Raw genomic sequence first — 22,049 nt, forward strand, 5'->3', positions numbered from 1 at the left:
CGGCTCGGGTGCTGAGCCTATGCAGCTGGGAGGTATCCGCATCTCGACTAAGGAGAGGGAACGGAGAATCACCAACCGCCTCTGTCTCTATTGCGGTTCTGCTGGTCATTTTGTCACTTCATGTCCAGTAAAAGCCAGAGCTCATCAGTAAGCGGAGGGCTACTGGTGAGCGCTACTACTCCTGTCTCTCCTTCAAGATCCTGCACTACCTTGTCGGTCCATCTACGCTGGACCGGTTCGTCAGCTTCCTGCAGTGCCTTAATAGACTCTGGGGCGGAGGGCTGTTTTATGGACGAGACCTGGGCTCGGGAACATGACATTCCTCTCAGACAGTTAAGGGAGTCCACGGCCTTGTTCGCCCTGGATGGTAGTCCTCTCCCCAGGATTCAGCGTGAGACGCTACCTTTAACCCTCACTGTTTCTGGTAATCATAGCGAAACCATTTCTTTTTTAATTTTTCGTTCACCTTTTACACCTGTTGTTTTGGGCCATCCCTGGCTAGTTTGTCATAATCCTTCCATTAATTGGTCTAGTAATTCTATCCTCTCCTGGAACGTCTCTTGTCATGTGAAATGTTTAATGTCTGCTATCCCTCCTGTTTCCTCTGTCTCTTCTTCACAGGAGGAGCCTGGTGATTTGACAGGGGTGCCGGAGGAATATCACGATCTGCGCACGGTGTTCAGTCGGTCCAGGGCCACCTCTCTTCCCCCACACCGGTCGTATGATTGTAGTATTGATCTCCTTCCGGGAACCACTCCCCCCCGGGGTAGACTATACTCTCTGTCGGCTCCCGAACGTAAGGCTCTCAAAGATTATTTGTCTGTAGCTCTTGCCGCCGGTACCATAGTCCCCTCCTCCTCTCCCGCCGGAGCGGGGGTTTTTTTTGTTAAGAAGAAGGACGGGTCCCTGCGCCCCTGCAAAGATTATCGAGGGCTGAATGACATAACAGTGAAGAATCGTTATCCGCTTCCTCTTATGTCTTCAGCCTTCGAGATCCTGCAGGGAGCCAGGTTTTTCACTAAGTTGGACCTTCGTAACGCTTACCATCTCGTGCGCATCAGGGAGGGGGACGAGTGGAAGACGGCGTTTAACACTCCGTTAGGGCACTTTGAATACTGGGTTCTTCCTTTCGGCCTCGCTAACGCTCCAGCTGTCTTTCAGGCATTAGTCAATGATGTCCTGAGAGACATGCTGAACATCTTTGTTTTCGTTTACCTTGACGATATCCTGATTTTTTTCACCGTCACTCCAGATTCATGTTCAGCACGTTCGACGTGTCCTCCAGCGCCTTTTAGAGAATTGTCTTTTTGTGAAGGCTGAGAAGTGCTCTTTTCATGCCTCCTCCGTCACATTTCTCGGTTCTGTTATTTCCGCTGAAGGCATTAAGATGGATCCCGCTAAGGTCCAAGCTGTCATTGATTGGCCCGTCCCTAAGTCACGCGTCGAGCTGCAACGCTTTCTCGGCTTCGCGAACTTCTATCGTCGTTTCATCCGTAATTTCGGTCAGGTGGCAGCTCCTCTCACAGCCCTTACTTCTGTCAAGACGTGCTTTAAGTGGTCCGTTTCCGCCCAGGGAGCTTTTGATCTCCTCAAGAATCGTTTTACATCCGCACCTATCCTTGTTACACCTGACGTCACTAGACAGTTCGTTGTCGAGGTTGACGCGTCAGAGGTGGGCGTGGGAGCCATTCTTTCTCAGCGCTCCCTCTCTGACGACAAGGTCCACCCTTGCGCGTATTTTTCTCATCGCCTGTCGCCGTCGGAACGTAACTATGATGTGGGAAACCGCGAACTGCTCGCCATCCGCTTAGCCCTAGGCGAATGGCGACAGTGGTTGGAGGGGGCGACCGTTCCTTTTGTCGTTTGGACTGACCATAGGAACCTTGAGTACATCCGTTCTGCCAAACGACTTAATGCGCGTCAGGCGCGCTGGGCGCTGTTTTTCGCTCGTTTCGAGTTCGTGATTTCTTATCGTCCGGGCTCTAAGAACACCAAGCCTGATGCTTTATCTCGTCTCTTCAGTTCTTCAGTAGCCTCCACTGACCCCGAGGGGATTCTCCCTGAGGGGCGTGTTGTCGGGTTGACTGTCTGGGGAATTGAGAGGCAGGTAAAGCAAGCACTCACTCAAACTCCGTCGCCGCGCGCTTGTCCTAGGAACCTTCTTTTCGTTCCCGTTCCTACTCGTCTGGCCGTTCTTCAGTGGGCTCACTCTGCCAAGTTAGCCGGCCATCCTGGCGTTCGGGGTACGCTTGCTTCCATTCGCCAGCGTTTTTGGTGGCCCACCCGGGAGCATGACACGCGTCGCTTCGTGGCTGCTTGTTCGGTCTGCGCGCAGACTAAGTCCGGTAACTCCCCTCCTGCCGGCCGTCTCAGGCCGCTTCCCATTCCCTCTCGACCGTGGTCTCACATCGCCTTAGATTTTGTCACCGGACTGCCTTCGTCAGCGGGGAAGACTGTTATTCTTACGGTTGTCGACAGGTTCTCTAAGGCGGCTCATTTTATTCCCCTTGCTAAGCTTCCTTCTGCTAAAGAGACGGCACAAATCATCATCGAGAATGTTTTCAGAATTCATGGCCTTCCGTCAGACGTCGTTTCGGACAGAGGTCCGCAATTCACGTCTCAATTTTGGAGGGAGTTTTGCCGTTTGATTGGGGCTTCCGTCAGTCTCTCTTCCGGCTTTCACCCCCAGTCTAACGGTCAAGCAGAACGGGCCAATCAGACTATTGGTCGCATCTTACGCAGTCTTTCTTTTCGCAACCCTGCGTCTTGGTCAGAACAGCTCCCCTGGGCAGAATACGCCCACAACTCGCTTCCTTCGTCTGCGACCGGGCTATCTCCTTTTCAGAGTAGCCTCGGGTACCAGCCTCCGCTGTTCTCATCTCAGTTCGCCGAGTCCAGCGTCCCCTCCGCTCAGGCTTTTGTCCAACGTTGCGAGCGCACCTGGAAGAGGGTCAGGTCTGCACTTTGCCGTTATAGGGCGCAGACTGTGAGAGCTGCTAATAAGCGTAGAACTAAGAGTCCTAGATATTGTCGCGGTCAGAGAGTTTGGCTCTCCACTCAGAACCTTTCCCTTAAGACCGCTTCTCGCAAGTTGACCCCGCGGTTCATTGGTCCGTTCCGTATTTCTCGGATCATTAATCCTGTCGCAGTGCGACTTCTTCTTCCGCGATATCTTCGTCGCGTCCACCCGGTCTTCCATGTCTCCTGTGTCAAGCCCATTCTTCGCGCCCCCGCTCGTCTTCCCCCCCCCCCATCCTTGTCGAGGGCGCACCCATCTACAGGGTCCGTAGGATTTTGGACATGCGTCCTCGGGGCCGTGGTCATCAGTACCTAGTAGATTGGGAGGGGTACGGTCCTGAGGAGAGGAGTTGGGTTCCCTCTCGGGACGTGCTGGACCGTGCGCTGATCGATGATTTCCTCCGTTGCCGCCAGGTTTCCTCCTCGAGTGCGCCAGGAGGCGCTCGGTGAGTGGGGGGGTACTGTCATGTATTGTCATGTTGTGTCTTGTTTCTGTCCTTTCCCTTCACCCTGTCTCCCTCTGCTGGTCGTTATTAGGTTACCTTTTCTCCCCCTCTTTCCCCCAGCTGTTCCTTGTCTCCTCCTAACTACCTCGTCACCCCTTTTCCCACCTGTTCCCTTTTTCCCTCTGATTAGTCCTCTATATCTCTCTCTGTTTTTGTTCCTGTCTTTGTCGGATTCTTGTTTGTGTTTTTCATGCCTGAACCAGACTATCGTCATGTTTGCTGCAACCTTGTCCTGTCCTGTCGGAATCTGCCGGTCCATCTGAGCCTACCTATGTTTTGTTATTAAAGAAGTTCTGTTTACGTTAATTCGCTTTTGGGTCCTCATTCACGCACCGTAACACCTGCTGTAGCAAACTGGCTCAAATTAAGATCCTACATGAAAGGCTAACACTAATTAGCTAGCTAAAGGAGAGTTTGGCAGGTCCAATCGAGGAATTCTCTCTGGTGGCTTACTTGTTCATAATGTGTTCAATAACTTTAGATCAGTTATAACTAGATCAATTTCCTGATTTGCTAACATCATATTTTGATAATGTACTATGACTGCAGCAGCTAGTTAGCTAGTTACCTCTTGCAGCAGTGAAATGCGATATTCACATGACTAGATCGTCCCTATGTCAAAACGATGCTTTTCCCTGATCCCAAAAGCTTTTTCCTGATCCCCAAACGACGGCGACGGCCGATCCTTAAACTACGTAGTGCCGATATACAGTACCAGTCAAAAGTTTGGACACACCTACTCATTCAAGGGTTTTTCTTTATATTTACTATTTTCTACTTTTTATAATAATTTGTGAATACATCAAATCTCTGAAATAACAAGTAACCAAAAAAGAGTTAAACAAATCAAATCATATTTTATATTTGAGATTCTTCAAAGTAGCCACCCTTTGTCTTGATGATAGCTGTGCACACTCTTGGCATTCTCTCAACCAGCTTCATGAGGAATGCTATACCAACAGTCTTGAAGGAGTTCCCACATATGCTAAGCACTTGTTGGCTGCTTTTCCTTCACTCCGCGGTCCAACTCATCCCAACCCATCTCAATTGGGTTGAGGTCAGGTGATTTTGGAGCCCAGGTCATCTGATGCAGTTCTCCATCACTCTCCTTCTTGGTCAAATAACCCTTACACAGGCTGGAGGTGTGTTGGGTCATTGTCCTGTTGAAAAACAAATTATATTCCCACTAAACCCAAGCCAGATGGGATGGCATATCGCTGCAGAATGCTGTGGTAGCCATGCTGGTTAAGTGTGCCTTGAATTCTAAATAAATCACAGACAGTGTCCCCAACAAAGCACTCCCACACCATCACAACTCCTCCTCCATGGTTCACCTTGGGAACCACACATGCGGAGATCATCCATTCACCTACTCTGCGGTTGGAAGACATGGTTCTTGGAACCATAAATCTCAAATGTTGACTCAAATGAACAGATTCCCAACAGTCTAATGTCCATTGCTCTTGTTTCTTGTCCCAAGAAAGTCTCTTCTTCTTATTGGTGTCCTTTAGAAGGGGTTTCTTTTCAGCAAATCGACCATGAAGGCCTGATTGACACAGTCTCTGAGCAGTTGATGTTGAGATGTGTATGCTATTTGAACTCTGTGAAGCATTTATTTGAGCTGCAATCTGAGGTGCAGTTAACTCTAATTAACTTATCCTCTGCAGCAGAGGTAACTCTGGGTCTTCCTTTCCCGAATGAGAGCTAGGTTCATCATAGCTCTTGATGGTTTTTGCAACTGCACTTGAAGAAACTTTCAAAGTTCTTGACATTTTCCAGATTGACTGACCTTCATGTCTTAAAGTAATGATGGACTGTCATTTCTCTTTGCTTATTTGAGCTGTTCTTGCCATAATATGGACTTGGTCTTTTACGAAATAGGGCAATATTCTGTATACCACCCCTATCTTGTCACAACAGAACTGGTTGGCTCAAACACATTAAAAAGGAAAGAAATTCCACAAATTAACTTTTAACAAGGTACACCTGGTAATTGAAATGCATTACAGGTGACCACCTCATGAAGCTGGTTGAGAGAATGCCAAGAATGTGCAGAGCTGTCATCAAGGCAAAGGGTGGCTACTTTGAAGAATCTCAAATATAAAATATATTTTGATTAGTTTAACACTGTTTGGGTTACAACATGATTCTACATGTGTTATTTCATAGTTTTGATGTCTTCACTATTATTCTACAATGTAGAAAATAGTAAAAATAAAGAAAGCCCTTGAATGAGTAGGTGTGTTCAAACTTTTGACTGGTATTGCACGTGTGCTATATAGGAAGTGGCTTTAATAAGCCAATGGGTGTTCTTACCGGCAGAGTTTTGACGCTGACTGTACAGACAGGAGACAGATAATGTTTCACGAACCTCCACCATTAAAACAGTGTCTGTGTATGTCACAATTAAAGATTGTGTGACCACTGCGCTCAGAACTGGTCTGCCAACCAAAATGTAACAGAATTAATCAATTGTGTTGCTGGTCCTCAATAAATGTACTTTTGGGAACAGTCAGATTGTTTGATGGATTATTTTTGTTCTCATGTCTTGATTGATTTACCCTGACAATGTGAAAATAAAATACTTAGCAACTCTTGGAGGAAAAATGGATGTTGACTTCACAAACACTTTATTATTTTTCTTTTTTTCTCTCTGATGCATTAGTATTAGATTTTTTTTTCTCTCTGATGCATTAGTATTAGATTTTTTTTTCTCTCTGATGCATTAGTATTTGATGCATCTGAGCTTTCTCTCTCCCTCTCTCCGTCTCTCTTGTACATGGTTTCCCACAGAACTCCAACAGTGAGAACCCAAACTGTGTGGGTATCGAGGGAGTGTTGGAGGCCTACTTCCAGAGTCTCCGAACTGTTCAGCTCTACGGGCCCACCAACTTTGCTCCTGTCATAAACCAGGTGGCACGGTGAGAGAATGACAGCACACACACACACACACACACACACACACACACACACACACACACACACACACACACACACACACACACACACTTTGTTATCGATTATAACCTCGAATCTTCTTGGGTATGACGCTACAAGCTTGGCACACCTGTATTTGGGGAGTTTCTCCCATTCTCCTCTACAGATCCTCTCAAGCTTTGTCAGGTTGGATGGGTAGTGTTGCTGCACAGCTATTTTCATGTCTCTCCTGAGATGTTCGATCAGGTTCAAGTCCGGGCTCTGGCTGGGCCACTTAAGGACATTCAGAGACTTGTCCCGCTAGCCACTCCTGCATTGTCTTGGCTGTGTGCTTAGGGTCATTGTCCAGTTGGAAGGTGAACCTTCACCCCAGGCTGAGGTTCTTAGCACTCTGGAGCAGGGTTTCATCAAGGATCTCTCTGTACTTTCCTTTGTTCATCTTTCCCTTGATCCTGACTAGTCTCCCAGTCCCCACAGCACCACCATGCTTCACCATGGGGATGGTGCCAGGTTCTCTCCAGACGTGACGCTTGGCATTCAAGCCAAACAGTTCAATCTTGGTTTCATCAGACCAGAGAATCTTGTTTCTCATTGTCTGAGAGTCCAAGCGGGCTGTCATGTGCCTGTTACTGAGGAGTGGCTTCCGTCTGGCCATACTACCATAAAGGCCTGATTGGTGGAGTGCTGCAGAGATGGGTGTCCTTCTGGAAGGTTCTCCCCTCTCCACAGATGAACTCTGGAGCTCTTTCAGAGTGACCATTGGGTTCTTGGTCACCTCCCTGACCAAGGCCCTTCTCCCCCGATTGCTCAGTTTGGCCGGGCCGGCCAGCTCTAGGAAGAGTCTTGGTGGTTCCAAACTTCTTCCATTTAAGAATGATGGAGGCCACTGTGTTCTTGGGGACCTTCAATGCTGCAGAAATGTTTTGGTACCGTTCCCCAGATCTGTGCCTCGACACAATCGTGTCTCGGAGCTCTACGGACAGTTCGTTCAACCTCATGGCTTGGTTTTTGCTCTGACATGCACTGTCAACTGTGGGACCTTAAAAAGACAGGTGTGTGCCTTTCCAAATCATGTCCAATCAATTGAATTTACCACAGGTGGACTCCAATCAAGTTGTAGAAATATCTCAAGGATCACTGACAACAATGAGACAGCCTATAGGGAGGAGGTCAGAGACCTGGCAGTGTGGTGCCAGGAGAACATCCTCTCCCCCAACGTGATCAAGATAAAGGATAATTGTGGAATACAGGAAAAGGAGGACCGAGCACGCCCCATTCTCATCGATGGGGCTGTAGTGGAGCAGGTAGAGAGTGGACACCAAGTTCCTTGGTCTCCACATCACCAACAAACTATCATGGTCCAAACACACCAAGATAGTCGTGAAGAGGGCACGACAACGCCTATTCCCTCTCAGGAGAAAGATTTGTCATGGGTCCTCAGATCCTCAAAAGGTTCTACAGCTGCACCATCGAGAGCGTCCTGACTGGTTGCATCACCGCCTGGTTTGGCAACGACTCGGCCTCCGACCGCAAGGCACTACAGAGAGTAGTGTGTGCAGCCCAGTACATTCACTGAGGCCAAGCTTCCTGACATCCATTTTTGTACGCTGCAGCTACTCTCTGTTTATTATCCATGCATAGTCACTTTACCTCTACCTACATGTACATATTTCCTCAATTACCTCGACTAACGGGTGCCCCTTCACATTCACTCTGTACCGGTACCCATTGTATATTGCTTCTCTACTGTTATTTTGCTCCTTAATTATTAGTTGTTGTTTTTTCTTCTTTTTTTTCCTTTTATTTATTCATATTTTACTTCAGTTTATTTTTGTAAATACTTTCTTAACTGCAGTGTTGAAGTTCTTGACATAAATCGGTACACCTGGTACCTACTACCATACCCCGTTCAAAGGCTCTTACATGTAAATATTTTGCCTTGCCCATTCACCCTCTGAATGCCACACATACACAATCCATGTCTCAGTTGTCAGTTCCCTTCATCTATGCTGATTGAAGTGGATTTAACAAGTGTCATCAATAATGGATCATAGCCTTCACCTGGATTCACCTGGTCAGTCTATGTCATGGAAAGAGCAGCTGTTCTTAATGTTTGTGTATACTCAGTGTACATACAGTGCCTTGCGAAAGTATTCGGCCCCCTTGAACTTTGCGACCTTTTGCCACATTTCAGGCTTCAAACATAAAGATATAAATCTGTATTTTTTTGTGAAGAATCAACAACAAGTGGGACACAATCATGAAGTGGAACGACATTTATTGGATATTTCAAACTTTTTTAACAAATCAAAAACTGAAAAATTGGGCGTGCAAAATTATTCAGCCCCCTTAAGTTAATACTTTGTAGCGCCACCTTTTGCTGCGATTACAGCTGTAAGTCGCTTGGGGTATGTCTCTATCAGTTTTGCACATCGAGAGACTGACATTTTTTCCCATTCCTCCTTGCAAAACAGCTCGAGCTCAGTGAGGTTGGATGGAGAGCATTTGTGAACAGCAGTTTTCAGTTCTTTCTACAGATTCTCGATTTGATTCAGGTCTGGACTTTGACTTGGCCATTCTAACACCTGGATATGTTTATTTTTGAACCATTCCATTGTAGATTTTGCTTTATGTTTTGGATCATTGTCTTGTTAGAAGACACATCTCCGTCCCAGTCTCAGGTCTTTTGCAGACTCCATCAGGTTTTCTTCCAGAATGGTCCTGTATTTGGCTCCATCCATCTTCCCATCAATTTTAACCATCTTCCCTGTCCCTGCTGAAGAAAAGCAGGCCCAAACCATGATGCTGCCACCACCATGTTTGACAGTGGGGATGGTGTGTTCAAGGTGATGAGCTGTGTTGCTTTTACGCCAAACATAACATCTTGCATTGTTGCCAAAAAGTTCAATTTTGGTTTCATCTGACCAGAGCACCTTCTTCCACATGTTTGGTGTGTCTCCCAGGTGGCTTGTAGCAAACTTTAAACAACACTTTTTATGGATATCTTTAAGAAATGTCTTTCTTCTTGCCACTCTTCCATAAAGGCCAGATTTGTGCAATATACAACTGATTGTTGTCCTATGGACAGAGTCTCCCACCTCAGCTGTAGATCTCTGCAGTTCATCCAGAGTGATCATGGGCCTCTTGGCTGCATCTCTGATCAATCTTCTCCTTGTATGAGCTGAAAGTTTAGAGGGACGGCCAGGTCTTGGTAGATTTGCAGTGGTCTGATACTCCTTCCATTTCAATATTATCGCTTGCACAGTGCTCCTTGGGATGTTTAAAGCTTGGGAAATATTTTTGTATCCAAATCCGGCTTTAAACTTCTTCACAACAGTATCTCGGACCTGCCTGGTGTGTTCCTTGTTCTTCATGATGCTCTCTGCGCTTTTGACGGACCTCTGAGACTATCACAGTGCAGGTGCATTTATACGGAGACTTGATTAAACCCAGGTGGATTGTATTTATCATCATTAGTCATTTAGGTCAACATTGGATCATTCAGAGATCCTCACTGAACTTCTGGAGAGAGTTTGCTGCACTGAAAGTAAAGGGGCTGAATAATTTTGCACGCCCAATTTTTCAGTTTTTGATTTGTTAAAAAAGTTTGAAATATCCAATAAATGTCGTTCCACTTCATGATTGTGTCCCACTTGTTGTTGATTCTTCACAAAAAAATACAGTTTTATATCTTTATGTTTGAAGCCTGAAATGTGGCAAAAGGTCGCAAAGTTCAAGGGGGCCGAATACTTTCGCAAGGCACTGTATGTGTTTTGACTTGCTTGAAACGATACAAGAGTCACATATACTATATGCAAATACATACTGTATGCAAACACACAAACTCTCTTACTCTCCACCCCCCACCACACACACACACACACACACACACACACACACACACACACACACACACACACACACACACACACACACACACACTCCTCTCCTCTGCAGTATTCCACCCTTAGGCTGCCCTAGCCCTCATGAGTTACTCTGACATGTTCTCCCCTGAGCTGTCTCTGTCTCTGTCTCTATCGCACTCCTTCTCACTCTGACAGACTGACGGCCTAGCTTAGCTGCTCTCCCCTGCCTCCGTGTGCTCTATTTCTGTTTGTTTTCCATCTCTAAAGGTTCCACATAACTGCAAAACTCTTAATAATTGGCTTAGCTGGGGCCTTGTGACCATTACAACTTGTCAGGAGTTGTGTTGCTGAATGTTGTATAGGACACTGTAGTACTAGAGAAGACCATGTAGTTCATATAAACATAATTAATTATGTGGTGTAATAGTTGTAGTATTAGAAAGGAATAGTAGATGTGCCATTGTGTGAGTGTTTTACTGGTATTCCGGTGTTATAAAGGTGTCCCTGGATACTTTCCATAGAAATAAGCAGAGCATAGAATATGAATTATAGAAGATCTTGTGATCTTGGTATTCTCCAGGAAGGAGGAAAGACTCTCCCTAAATGGGCTGCTTAAGGTCTTGTAGTGGAAAAACGAGAGAAGGTGAAACTCGCAACTAGCGACTTGCAGGTGCCGAGACCCAGCGTGATGACTCAATCGCCTTTTATGAAACTGTTCTGATGGATGACCGTATATTTGCGTCTCACAGGAGAAACACACCTTATCCTCTGAGACGAGAAGTTCCCAGCAAAGTCCTGGGGTCACTGACACAAGAAGAGGTGTGAAAACTGATGAAAACTTTCATTGTCTAAATGAATGTTACTGTTAATTCAATTGTCGTGTTTGGTTTTTAAGTGCTATGGATTTATTGTGACAGGGAAACTGTGTTATAATGTTTGTCGGACAGCGGTCAATTAAAAGAGGGAGCGACACAGGGGTGCCCAGGGCCTGCATTTATTCACATACAGTAATAGTGGAGTCAGATTGATGAATGCAGTTTAAACAGAATTTTCATTCAACTACATAATGGTGACCACTCATTGTCAGTCGATGGGGATTTCCACCAAACTACAGTCTCATACCTCCCACCTTAGTAAAAAATACACAATTTCTCACAACTAAATCCCCCAAAATGTTGTATGTATTTCATGAAACACATTTTCTAATGGCCCTGTTATGTACTTCCTGTTTATTTTTTGTGTACCAAACATTAAGAACACCTGCTCTTTCCATGACATAGACTGACAAGGTGAATCCAGGTGAAAGCTATGATCTCTTATTGATGTCACCTGTCATAAAAGTGTTGCGTGGTCTAGACTGTTGTCATGAAAGTGTTGCGTTGTCTAGGCTGTTGTCATAGAAGTGTTGTGTGGTCTAGACTGTTGTCGTAGAATTGTTGCGTTGTCTAGACTGTTGTCGTAGAATTGTTGCGTTGTCTAGACTTTTGTCGTAGAAGTGTTGTCTAGACTGTTGTCATAGAAGTGTTGCGTTGTCTAGGCTGTTGTCATAGAAGTGTTGCGTTGTCTAGGCTGTTGTCATAGAAGTGTTGCGTGGTCTAGACTGTTGTCGTAGAATTGTTGCGTTGTCTAGGCTGTTGTCATAGAAGTGTTGCGTTGTCTAGACTGTTGTCATAGAAGTGTTGCGTTGTCTAGGCTGTTGTCATAGAAGTGTTGTGCTGTCTAGACTGTTGACATAGAAGTGTTGCGTTGTCTAGACTGTTGTCGTAGAATTGTTGCGTTTTCTAGACTGTTGTCGTAGAAGTGTTGCGTTGTCTAGACTGTTGACATAGAAGTGTGTTTTGGGGTGGGGGTGCAACTCAATATTAGGAAGGTGTTCCTAATGTTAGGTATACTGAGTGTCTATAAGTATGGCAATATACTTTCCAGTGAATGCGGCATCTCTTTTGCATAACTTAATAGAGTGGGGTGCTGTGGCTCGACTGTGGACGCAAGAACTTCATGAATTCTCGTTCAATATGGTGCTATATTAGCATAATGATGATGATGATATAGCTGATGATTAGCACCTGTTTGAGGAAATGAGATTAATAATATATTTTTTTCTCTTTCACATTGTCTCTGTCTCTCTTTCTTTCTCTTATTCCTTTATTATTGTCTATTATTGTCTATTATCTATTATCTAATTTTTGTCCTTTAGCCCTCATCTTGCGTTATCACATTTCCGTTCATCTCCTTTCCTACTCTCTCTCTCTCTCTCTCTCTCTCTCTCTCTCTCTCTCTCTCTCTCTCCCTCCTCTCTTTCTCACTTCCTTTCTTTCTCTCTTTCTGTCTCTCCTCTCCACCGTCCTCTCTCTCACCCTTTCTCAAAAGTCTCTCTCCATTCCACTCATTATGCTTCGTCATCCTCCTCCTCCACCCTCGTTTGGCTCATCCTCCACCCCGGGTTGGCCCATGCGGCTGCTTGTGGGACAGAGATGGTGATGATGAGGAGGAGGAAGGCCCTCCAGTCATGTGGATGTGTCCACATGTGAGGTGTGGGGGTGAATCAAGCCGCTCTCTGGGCTCCTTTACCTAATATAACTCCTCACAGCAGCAGAGACTGGAGTAATAACTACCACATCACACCTCGAGTGGAGTTAGAAACAAGAGTCTAGGGGAAATATTTTGGTTATCTAATAACACCCACCTCTCCCATCCAGTGTTTCCAGAAATGGGGCTACATGTATTGTAGTGAAATGCCCACAATCTTTCTCCCTGTGCATGTCAGCTAATTCAACCATTCTCCAATGCGTTCCTGACTTGCCCTTTATGTCACTTGTAATGTTGATATACTACGTAGAATGTAAGTTAATAGTTGATTTTTTTGTGTGTGTTAGAGAGAGAGAGAGAGAGAGAGAGAGAGAGACAGAGAGAGAGATGCATACATACATACAGAGATAGTGAGAGACAGACGGACGGACGTAAGAGAGAGAAGGAGAGAGACTTTCACACACTAGTGAGAGAGAACTAGACACAGACAGATAGAGAGGATGGGATGTTACTCGACAGAGAGAGAGGTGCCATTTACCCTTCACTCTTTTCCTCTTCCCCCTCCATCCAGACGGTGAGAGTGAGCCAGCGGGTCTCCGTCCAATCAAACAGTCAGCCAGCGGGTTTAGTCAGCCAGCGGGTTTTGTCCGCCCTGCGGAGTCTTACCATTAGCTGCCATCTCTGTCCCACAAGCAGACGCACTAGCCAACCGGCTCAGACACAAACACGACAGCTACAACTTCTATGTCAAAAGTCTAAACAACGCAACACACTTCTATGTCAACAGTCTAGACAACGGAACACACTTCTATGTCAACAGTCTAAACAACGCAACAAGTCTATGTCATCAGTCTAGACAACAGAATAGTCGGTAATGTAGTGGTAATAACGAACTACCTGGGAATATTACATCTGCCAATCGAGCACAGTTTAGTGTAATGGTATTCATAAAGTTGTAGGTGTATGCTATATTACTACAGAAGACCAGAAGACAGAAGAAAGTCTCCCTCTACATGTGCATTCACGCACACACGCACACAGCCAAAAAAGTTGGACCCGTACAGGAATGGATACACACCTACTCATTCAAGGGTTTTTCTTAATTTTTTTGTATTTTCTATATCCTACACTATGAAATAACACATATGGAATCATGTATTAACCAAAAAACAAATCAAAATATATTTTCTATTTGAGATTCTTCAAAGTAGCCACCCTTTGCCTTGATGACAGCTTTGTACAATCTTGGCATTCTCTTAACCAGCTTCATGAGGTAGTCACCTGGAATGCATTTCAATTAACAGGTGTGCCTTGTTTAAAGTTCATTTGTGGAATTTCTTTCCTTCTTAATGTGTTTGAGCCAATCAGTTCTGTTGTGACAACTTAGGGGTGGTATACATAAAATTGCCATATTTGGTAAAAGACCAAGTCCATATTATGACAAGAACAGCTCAAATAAACTTAACACGGTACACAAACATCCGCACAATCGTGAAGAGGGTACGGCAGCGCCTTGTCCCCCTCAAGAGGCTGAGAGTTCTACCACTGCACCATCAAGGCCATCTTGACTGGCTGCATCCCTGTTTGGCATGGCAAATGCACCGCCCTTGACTGCAATGCGCTACACAGGGTGGTGCAGACAGTGAAGAACATAACTGGGGCAAAGCTCCCTGCCATCCAGGACCTCTATATCAGGCGGTGTCAGAGGAAGTGTAACGCAATTCGTCTTCCTCTGACGAGGAGTATGACAGATCGGACCAATGTGCAGCGTGATAACTGTTCGTCATTTTTAATGAAAAGGCACTGAACACGAAAATAACAAAGTGAAAGACGAAAATTAAACAGTCCTGTATGGTGAAGACACAGAAAACAGAAACAATCACCCACAACTAAAATGGGGAAAACAGGCTACCTAAGTATGATTCTCAATCAGAGACAACGAATGACACCTGCCTCTGATTGAGAACCATACCAGGCCAAACACAAAAACACAACATAGAAAAAAGAACATAGACTACCCACCCCAACTCACGCCCTGACCAAACTAACACAAAGACATAATAAAGGAACTAAGGTCAGAACGTGACAGGAAGGGCCGAAAAATTGCCAAAGCCCCCCAAGCCATAGACTGCTCAAAACGGTACGGCTCTCGGACCAACAGACTCCGAGACAGCTTCTACCCCCAAGCCATAAGACTGCTAAATAAAATAGCCAGACTGCTAAATAAAATAGCCGGACTGCCAAATAGTAAATGAATGGTACACACACTATCTGCAATGACTCTACCTTCCACTGACCCTACGCACACTCACTAGACTATATATATGTAACAGTATAATTTTAAACCGTCCCCTCGCCCATACCCGGGCGTGAACTAGGGACCTTCTGCACACATCAACAGTCACCCTCGAAGCATCGTTACCCATCGCTCCACAAAAGCCGCGGCCCTTGCAGAGCAAGGGGAACTACTACTTCAAGGTCTCAGAGCAAGTGACGTCACTGATTGAAACACTATTTAGCGCCCACGCTAACTAAGCTAGCCGTTTCACATCCGTTACATATACAAACCATATACACCCACACACACACACACACACACACACACACACACACACACACACACACTACATTGACACTCCCACACAAAACCCACACACATTCACATACATTACACACTCACACAACACTCACACGCATACATTACACACTCACACAACACACACACACGCATTGATCTGGCACTGGTACTCCATGTACATAGCACCATTCTTGTGTATTTTATTTTATTCCTCTTGTGTTACTATTTTGGGAAGGGCGCACGTGACAAATACGATTTGGTTTGACTTGTGTTTCAACCTGTGCTGTGTTGCTCCGTGCAGGTGTGCTGAGGATGTGACTGACGGATCCCAGTACTTTGTCCTTTTGATGATCACAGACGGAGTCATCTCAGACATGGTGCAGACCAAGGAGGCTGTGGTCAATGTGAGTGTTCATCACAACTCAGTGATGTGTGTTGTTGACATTGGTGGGCCTTAAGTTTGTGTGTGTCCCAAAATGTGGCACGGGACGTCATAATGATATCATTTCCTGTGCGTGCATGTGTGTGTTTGTGTGTGTGTGTGTGTGTGATTTTTCTCCGCAGGCTGCCGCTCTGCCCATGTCTATCATCATAGTGGGAGTGGGTCCTGCTGAGTTTGATGGTAAGTGTCTGTCCGGTGGGGGGGGGGCTTTTAAATTGCATGGTGCTGACCCAGCTTCTGTTCTTCTCTCAATGCTAGGCAGTCAATGTGTCACTGTCTGTGAAGTGCACTAAAGATCAGCAGGGTAGGTGACAGAACAACAGCAATCTCCTTCCCAGAAGTTTTAGGAACTGGTGAATCCCCTTCCTGCTCTCCCTTTCTTCCAAATGTATCTCCCCCTATCATAGACATACAGCAAGGACACCCACATCTCCTGGTATGGAGCGGTACAGGCTTTTGCTCCAGCCCTCTTCTACTCTTTTAACACATTTGATTTGATCCTGAAGAGCAGCTTGAGTACGGGTAGAACCAAAACCTGCACACCCAAATAGTGTTGTTTTTTTTTAGTTTGCCTAGGGCACCAGGTAGGCGGAGTTTGCTTATTTGACCCCATTCCATTGCTCCTAAAGTGCAAACTCCACCCAAAAGGTGAACCAGGTGAGGTAAATCAGTTGTATATATATATATATGTGTATGTGTATGCATGTTTATATATACCCCAAAAATATAGGGGGGATTGGAAATTATGTAGACAATTACATTGATGGAAGTAACAATCTATCTGCAATATTAAAGCTGATCCACCCTAAAAGAACGACTCCCAAAATTGAAAAACAAAAGGAATAAAATAACTAAAAATAAAAAAACATACTATCAGTTGCTCTCCAGGAAGAGGAATGTGTTGATTCCTTCCCCCTTCCCAAAGAATCCTTAGCATTAGTCTCATTTGGTAACAGGTCGTGACTCCTGTGTCATGTCTCTCGGTGGAGAGGAACTCAGAGTAAGTGAGTCCTAGGTCGTATTGAGTAGGGCAATGGAAAACGTTTTGCAATTGAACACGAAATTAGCAATAGACGGGTAGGTTGTTTAGCAACAAATCCAGCACATGAGCAACTATGGGGCACAGACAGGGTTGGCTTAGATTGTTGACAACATTTAAACTATATTTAATCCTGTTTATTGCACAATGAGCACTTGTCTCAAAAACATTGTTGCATTTGTTGGTTAGCTAGCTAGCGAATTTGAGACATTAACATTAACATGAAATCAGTCAAAACACCTCAAAACAAGACATGGTATCAATAACAAGATGAAACGAGCCACCTACGATTCCCCACATGGTATCTTCTTGTCACTGTTGCGATCTGACCATTCAGAATCATAAAAACGTGGCTTCCGGCCACATCGATGCACGTGCGTAATTTTCGTGACGTTGTCAGCCAACCCATCTATTCCCTCCCTGTTTCAGTCCATTTTTTCCCCATATGGTGCCGGATTAACACACCTGATATATCAGACTTCCACTGAGGCTTTGTTACCTGGGTCACCTAGCTTAAGCTCAGAAGGTTAACGGCAGAGCTGAATAATAATACCATGTGTGGGCAAACTCTGCACAAAACAATCCATTCATGCAAAGGATGTTTGCATTTTTTACTTCATTATCATGTTACTTACTCTTAGAAAAGAAGGTGCTACCTAGAACCATAAAGGGTTATTTAATTGTCCCCATAGGAGAACCTTCTGAAAATGTTTTTTTGTTGTTGTTGGAACTCATTCACTAATGCAAGGTTCTACGTTAAACTCTTTCACCACTTAAATGTTCTAAGTATATCCTTTTTCACCACAAAAGGGTTCTACCTGGAACCAAATAGGGTTCTCCTATGGGAAAAACAAGGAACCCATTTTTTCTAAGAGTGTACCTTGAGTCCCATTTCTGTTGTGGTACCATTTTATTTTAGTTACAATATGCAGCAGCAGAGAACTTGGTTTGAGTGATATCCTTCTCTGCCTACCATACTCATGTCAATCCTTGGATAATGTTGCAATTGCAGCTGTTGCACAATCTTGAAATGGCACACTATTCCCTATATATTCCCCATATTGGCCAATAGTCAGCCATAACTCGACAATGGCAAAACCAAGGAACGGGATTGTGGATGCTTCCTAAATTGCACCTTATTCCCTATTTACACAAAGGTGCTATCTAGGCTGTCCCCATAGGAGAACCCTTTGAAGAACCCTTTTTGGTTCCAGGTAGAACCCTATTGGGTTCCATGTAGAACCCTTTCCCCAGAGGGTCCAACATGGAACCCAAAAGAGTTCTACCTGGAACCAAAAGGATTCTACCTGGAACCAAAAAAAGTTTGCCTCTAGAGAAAGCCAAAGAACCCCTTTGGGACCCTTTTTTCTAAGAGTATAGTGTACTACTTTTGACCAGAGCCCTATGGTCAAAAGGCCTGTTCAAAAAAAGGATCAGAGCATGAATCTAGTACTGAAAGCATAAACTACAACTAGCTAGCACTGCAGTGCATAAAATGTGGTAAGTAGTTGACTCAGAGAGAAGGAGAATAGTTTAATTAACAGTTTTGAACAAATACATTTTTTCAAAAATGAAGGAGAAGCAAGAGAGATAGAGAGAGCTATATTTTATAGTATTTTTTTCCCTTTCACTTACTTAGCTAGCAAATGCAGCTAGCTAGTTTAGCATACTCAAACAGAGAGTGATGCTATGTTAGCTAGCGGGCTATGGCTATCCAACACTGGGACTCTTCCAAGTCAAGGTAAGCTTTTGGTTTTATTAATTTATTGCCACCAGGGCCGCCTGTGTAACTACTAAACTGTTTGCTGACTGTACACTATACTGCATTACTGTAGAGGGTTTACTAATACGTTAGATCTATTAGCTATGTTGACAATGATGTTAGCTAGCTAACATGGTGACAATGATGTAGGCTGTGTGTAGTGGTTAGCGGTTATGATATGAATGTTTGGCTTGGAAAGGTTTTTTCACCTGGTCACAGACAGCTGATGTGTTGTCCACAAGCGAAGGGAAAATGTGAGAGAGGAGGAGAGCGTGTAAATGCTCTTTTTATTTCACCTTTATTTAACCAGGTAGGCTAGTTGAGAACAAGTTCTCATTTGCAACTGCGACCTGGCCAAGATAAAGCGTAGCAATTCGACACATACAACAACACAGAGTTACACATGGAATAAACAAAACATACAGTCAATAATACAATAGAAACAAAGAAAACAAAAAGTTTATATACAGTGAGTGCAAATGAGGTAAGTTATAAGGAAATACAGTGCCTTGCAAAAGTATTCGGCCCCCTTGAACTTTGCGACCTTTTGCCACATTTCAGGCTTCAAACATAAAGATAGAAAACTGTATTTGTTTGTGAAGAATCAACAACAAGTGGGACACAATCATGAAGTGGAATGACATTTATTGGATATTTCAAACTTTTTTAACAAATCAAAAACTGAAAAATTGGGCGTGCAAAATTATTCAGCCCCTTTACTTTCAGTGCAGCAAACTCTCTCCAGAAGTTCAGTGAGGATCTCTGAATGATACAATGTTGTACTAAATGACTAATGATGATAAATACAATCCACCTGTGTGTAATCAAGTCTCCGTATAAATGCACCTGCACTGTGATAGTCTCAGAGGTCCGTTAAAAGCGCAGAGAGCATCATGAAGAACAAGGAACACACCAGGCAGGTCCGAGATACTGTTGTGAAGAAGTTTAAAGCCGGATTTGGATACAAAAAGATTTCCCAAGCTTTAAACATCCCAAGGAGCACTGTGCAAGCAATAATATTGAAATGGAAGGAGTATCAGACCACTGCAAATCTACCAAGACCTGGCCGTCCCTCTAAACTCAGCTCATACAAGGAGAAGACTGATCAGAGATGCAGCCAAGAGGCCCATGATCACTCTGGATGAACTGCAGAGATCTACAGCTGAGGTGGGAGACTCTGTCCATAGGACAACAATCAGTCGTATATTGCACAAATCTGGCCTTTATGGAAGAGTGGCAAGAAGAAAGCCATTTCTTAAATATATCCATAAAAAGTGTCGTTTAAAGTTTGCCACAAGCCACCTGGGATACACACCAAACATGTGGAAGAAGGTGCTCTGGTCAGATGAAACCAAAATTGAACTTTTTGGCAACATAGCAAAACGTTATGTTTGGCGTAAAAGCAACACAGCTGAACACACCATCCCCACTGTCAAACATGGTGGTGGCAGCATCATGGTTTGGGCCTGCTTTTCTTCAGCAGGGACAGGGAAGATGGTTAAAATTGATGGGAAGATGGATGGAGCCAAATACAGGACCATTCTGGAAGAATCCCTGATGGAGTCTGCAAAAGACCTGAGACTGGGACGAAGATTTGTCTTCCAACAAGACAATGATCCAAAACATAAAGCAAAATCTACAATGGAATGGTTCAAAAATAAACATATCCAGGTGTTAGAATGGCCAAGTCAAAGTCCAGACCTGAATCCAATCGAGAATCTGTGGAAAGAACTGAAAACTGCTGTTCACAAATGCTCTCCATCCAACCTCACTGAGCTCGAGCTGTTTTGCAAGGAGGAATGGGAAAAAATGTCAGTCTCTCGATGTGCAAAACTGATAGAGACATACCCCAAGCGACTTACAGCTGTAATCGCAGCAAAAGGTGGCGCTACAAAGTATTAACTTAAGGGGGCTGAATCATTTTGCACGCCCAATTTTTCAGTTTTTGATTTGTTAAAAAAGTTTGAAATATCCAATAAATGTCGTTCCACTTCATGATTGTGTCCCACTTGTTGTTGATTCTTCAAAAAAAAATACAGTTTTATATCTTTATGTTTGAAGCCAGAAATGTCGCAAAAGGTCGCAAAGTTCAAGGGGGCTGAATACTTTCGCAAGGCACTGTATATAGGCCATGGTGGCGAAGTATTTACAATATAGCAATTAAACACTGGAATGGTAGATCGGTAGAAGATGAATGTGCAGATAGAGATACTGGGGTGCAAAGGAGCAAAATAAATAAATAAATACCAGTATGGGGATGAGGAAGGTAGATAGATGGGCTGTTTACAGATAGGCTAAGTACAGGTGCAGTGATCTGTAAACTGCTCTGACAGCTGGTGCTTAAAGCTAGTGAGGGAGATGTGAGTCTCCAGCTTCAGAGATTTTTGCAATTCGTTCCAGTCATGGGCAGCAGAGAACTGGAAAGAAAGACGACCAAAGGAGGAATTGGCTTTGGGGGTGACCAGTGAGATATACCTGCTGGAGCGCGTGCTAGGAGTGGGTGCTGCTATGGTGACCAGTGAGCTGAGATAAGGTGGGGCTTTACCTAGCATAGACTTGGGTTTGGCGACGAGTATGAAGCGAGGGCCAACCAACGAGAGCGTACAGGTCTGTGAACTGTATTTGCGTGTGTTCATGTGATGTATTCATTCCGCCGATTCTGTTGAAAAACGTTTCTTAAACGGAAGCAAATGGAACAAAGCGTGGATAAACATACCTGAAATAGAAAGAAGACCATGCTAATCAACAACAACAACAAAAATTGTCCGTCCTCCCTCATCTTAAACGGCACCGACCGCCACTGCTGTGTACACTCCTCCTGGCATAGTGAGAAAGAGTTGTGCTGGAAAGCTGAAGCTCTTCAGCTAGCAAGAGAGCAGCAAAACAAAGCAGTCACTCCCAAAGTAAATGTGCAAACACTGGAGCACACTTATTATGCATTATGCCTATTCCAAAAGTTAATTGGCTAAGTGATTTGAATTAAAGATACTGCCGGTAGTTGGGGAAAGGAAGCAGAAAAGGGGAATTTATTCATGCCTAACGACAAGGGGGTCTCTTTGGGACCTATTACAAACTACACAGGGCTGTGCGAGGGGTCAGGGGTAGCTGCCGTAGGGGTTGTGTGTGTATGTGTGTGCATGCATGCTCGTGCCCATGTGTGAGTCTCTAGTGTGTGTGTGTGTGTGAGACAGAGCGATTTAAAAGTGTATAAATTAAATCACTAGAGTATTGGTTTGTGATGGTTTGACTGATTGCTCCAGATTGTGTGGTGGTTGGGAAATCAGCATAACTTTAAGTGGTCTATAGGTGGAGGGGTATTTGACTCATCTACGCTCTCTTATCCTCCTCTTGCTCAGTCAGAGGGAACTGGGA

General features: G+C 44.5%; 1 protein-coding gene across 1 annotated transcript in view; it reads left to right on the forward strand.

Annotated features, from left to right (window-relative positions):
* The window catches only part of LOC110493933 (copine-9), a 221,120-nt gene that overhangs the window by 194,526 nt on the left and 4,545 nt on the right, over window positions 1–22,049 (forward strand). Inside the window, exons 17-19 of the mRNA XM_021568546.2 lie at window positions 6,318–6,445; window positions 15,736–15,838; window positions 15,999–16,056. Of these exons, the coding sequence (XP_021424221.1) occupies window positions 6,318–6,445; window positions 15,736–15,838; window positions 15,999–16,056 (289 nt within the window). The remainder of the gene's footprint in view (window positions 1–6,317; window positions 6,446–15,735; window positions 15,839–15,998; window positions 16,057–22,049) is intronic.

Source organism: Oncorhynchus mykiss, chromosome 17, assembly GCF_013265735.2.
Source record: "Oncorhynchus mykiss isolate Arlee chromosome 17, USDA_OmykA_1.1, whole genome shotgun sequence".
Classification (NCBI taxonomy): Eukaryota; Metazoa; Chordata; class Actinopteri; order Salmoniformes; family Salmonidae; genus Oncorhynchus; species Oncorhynchus mykiss.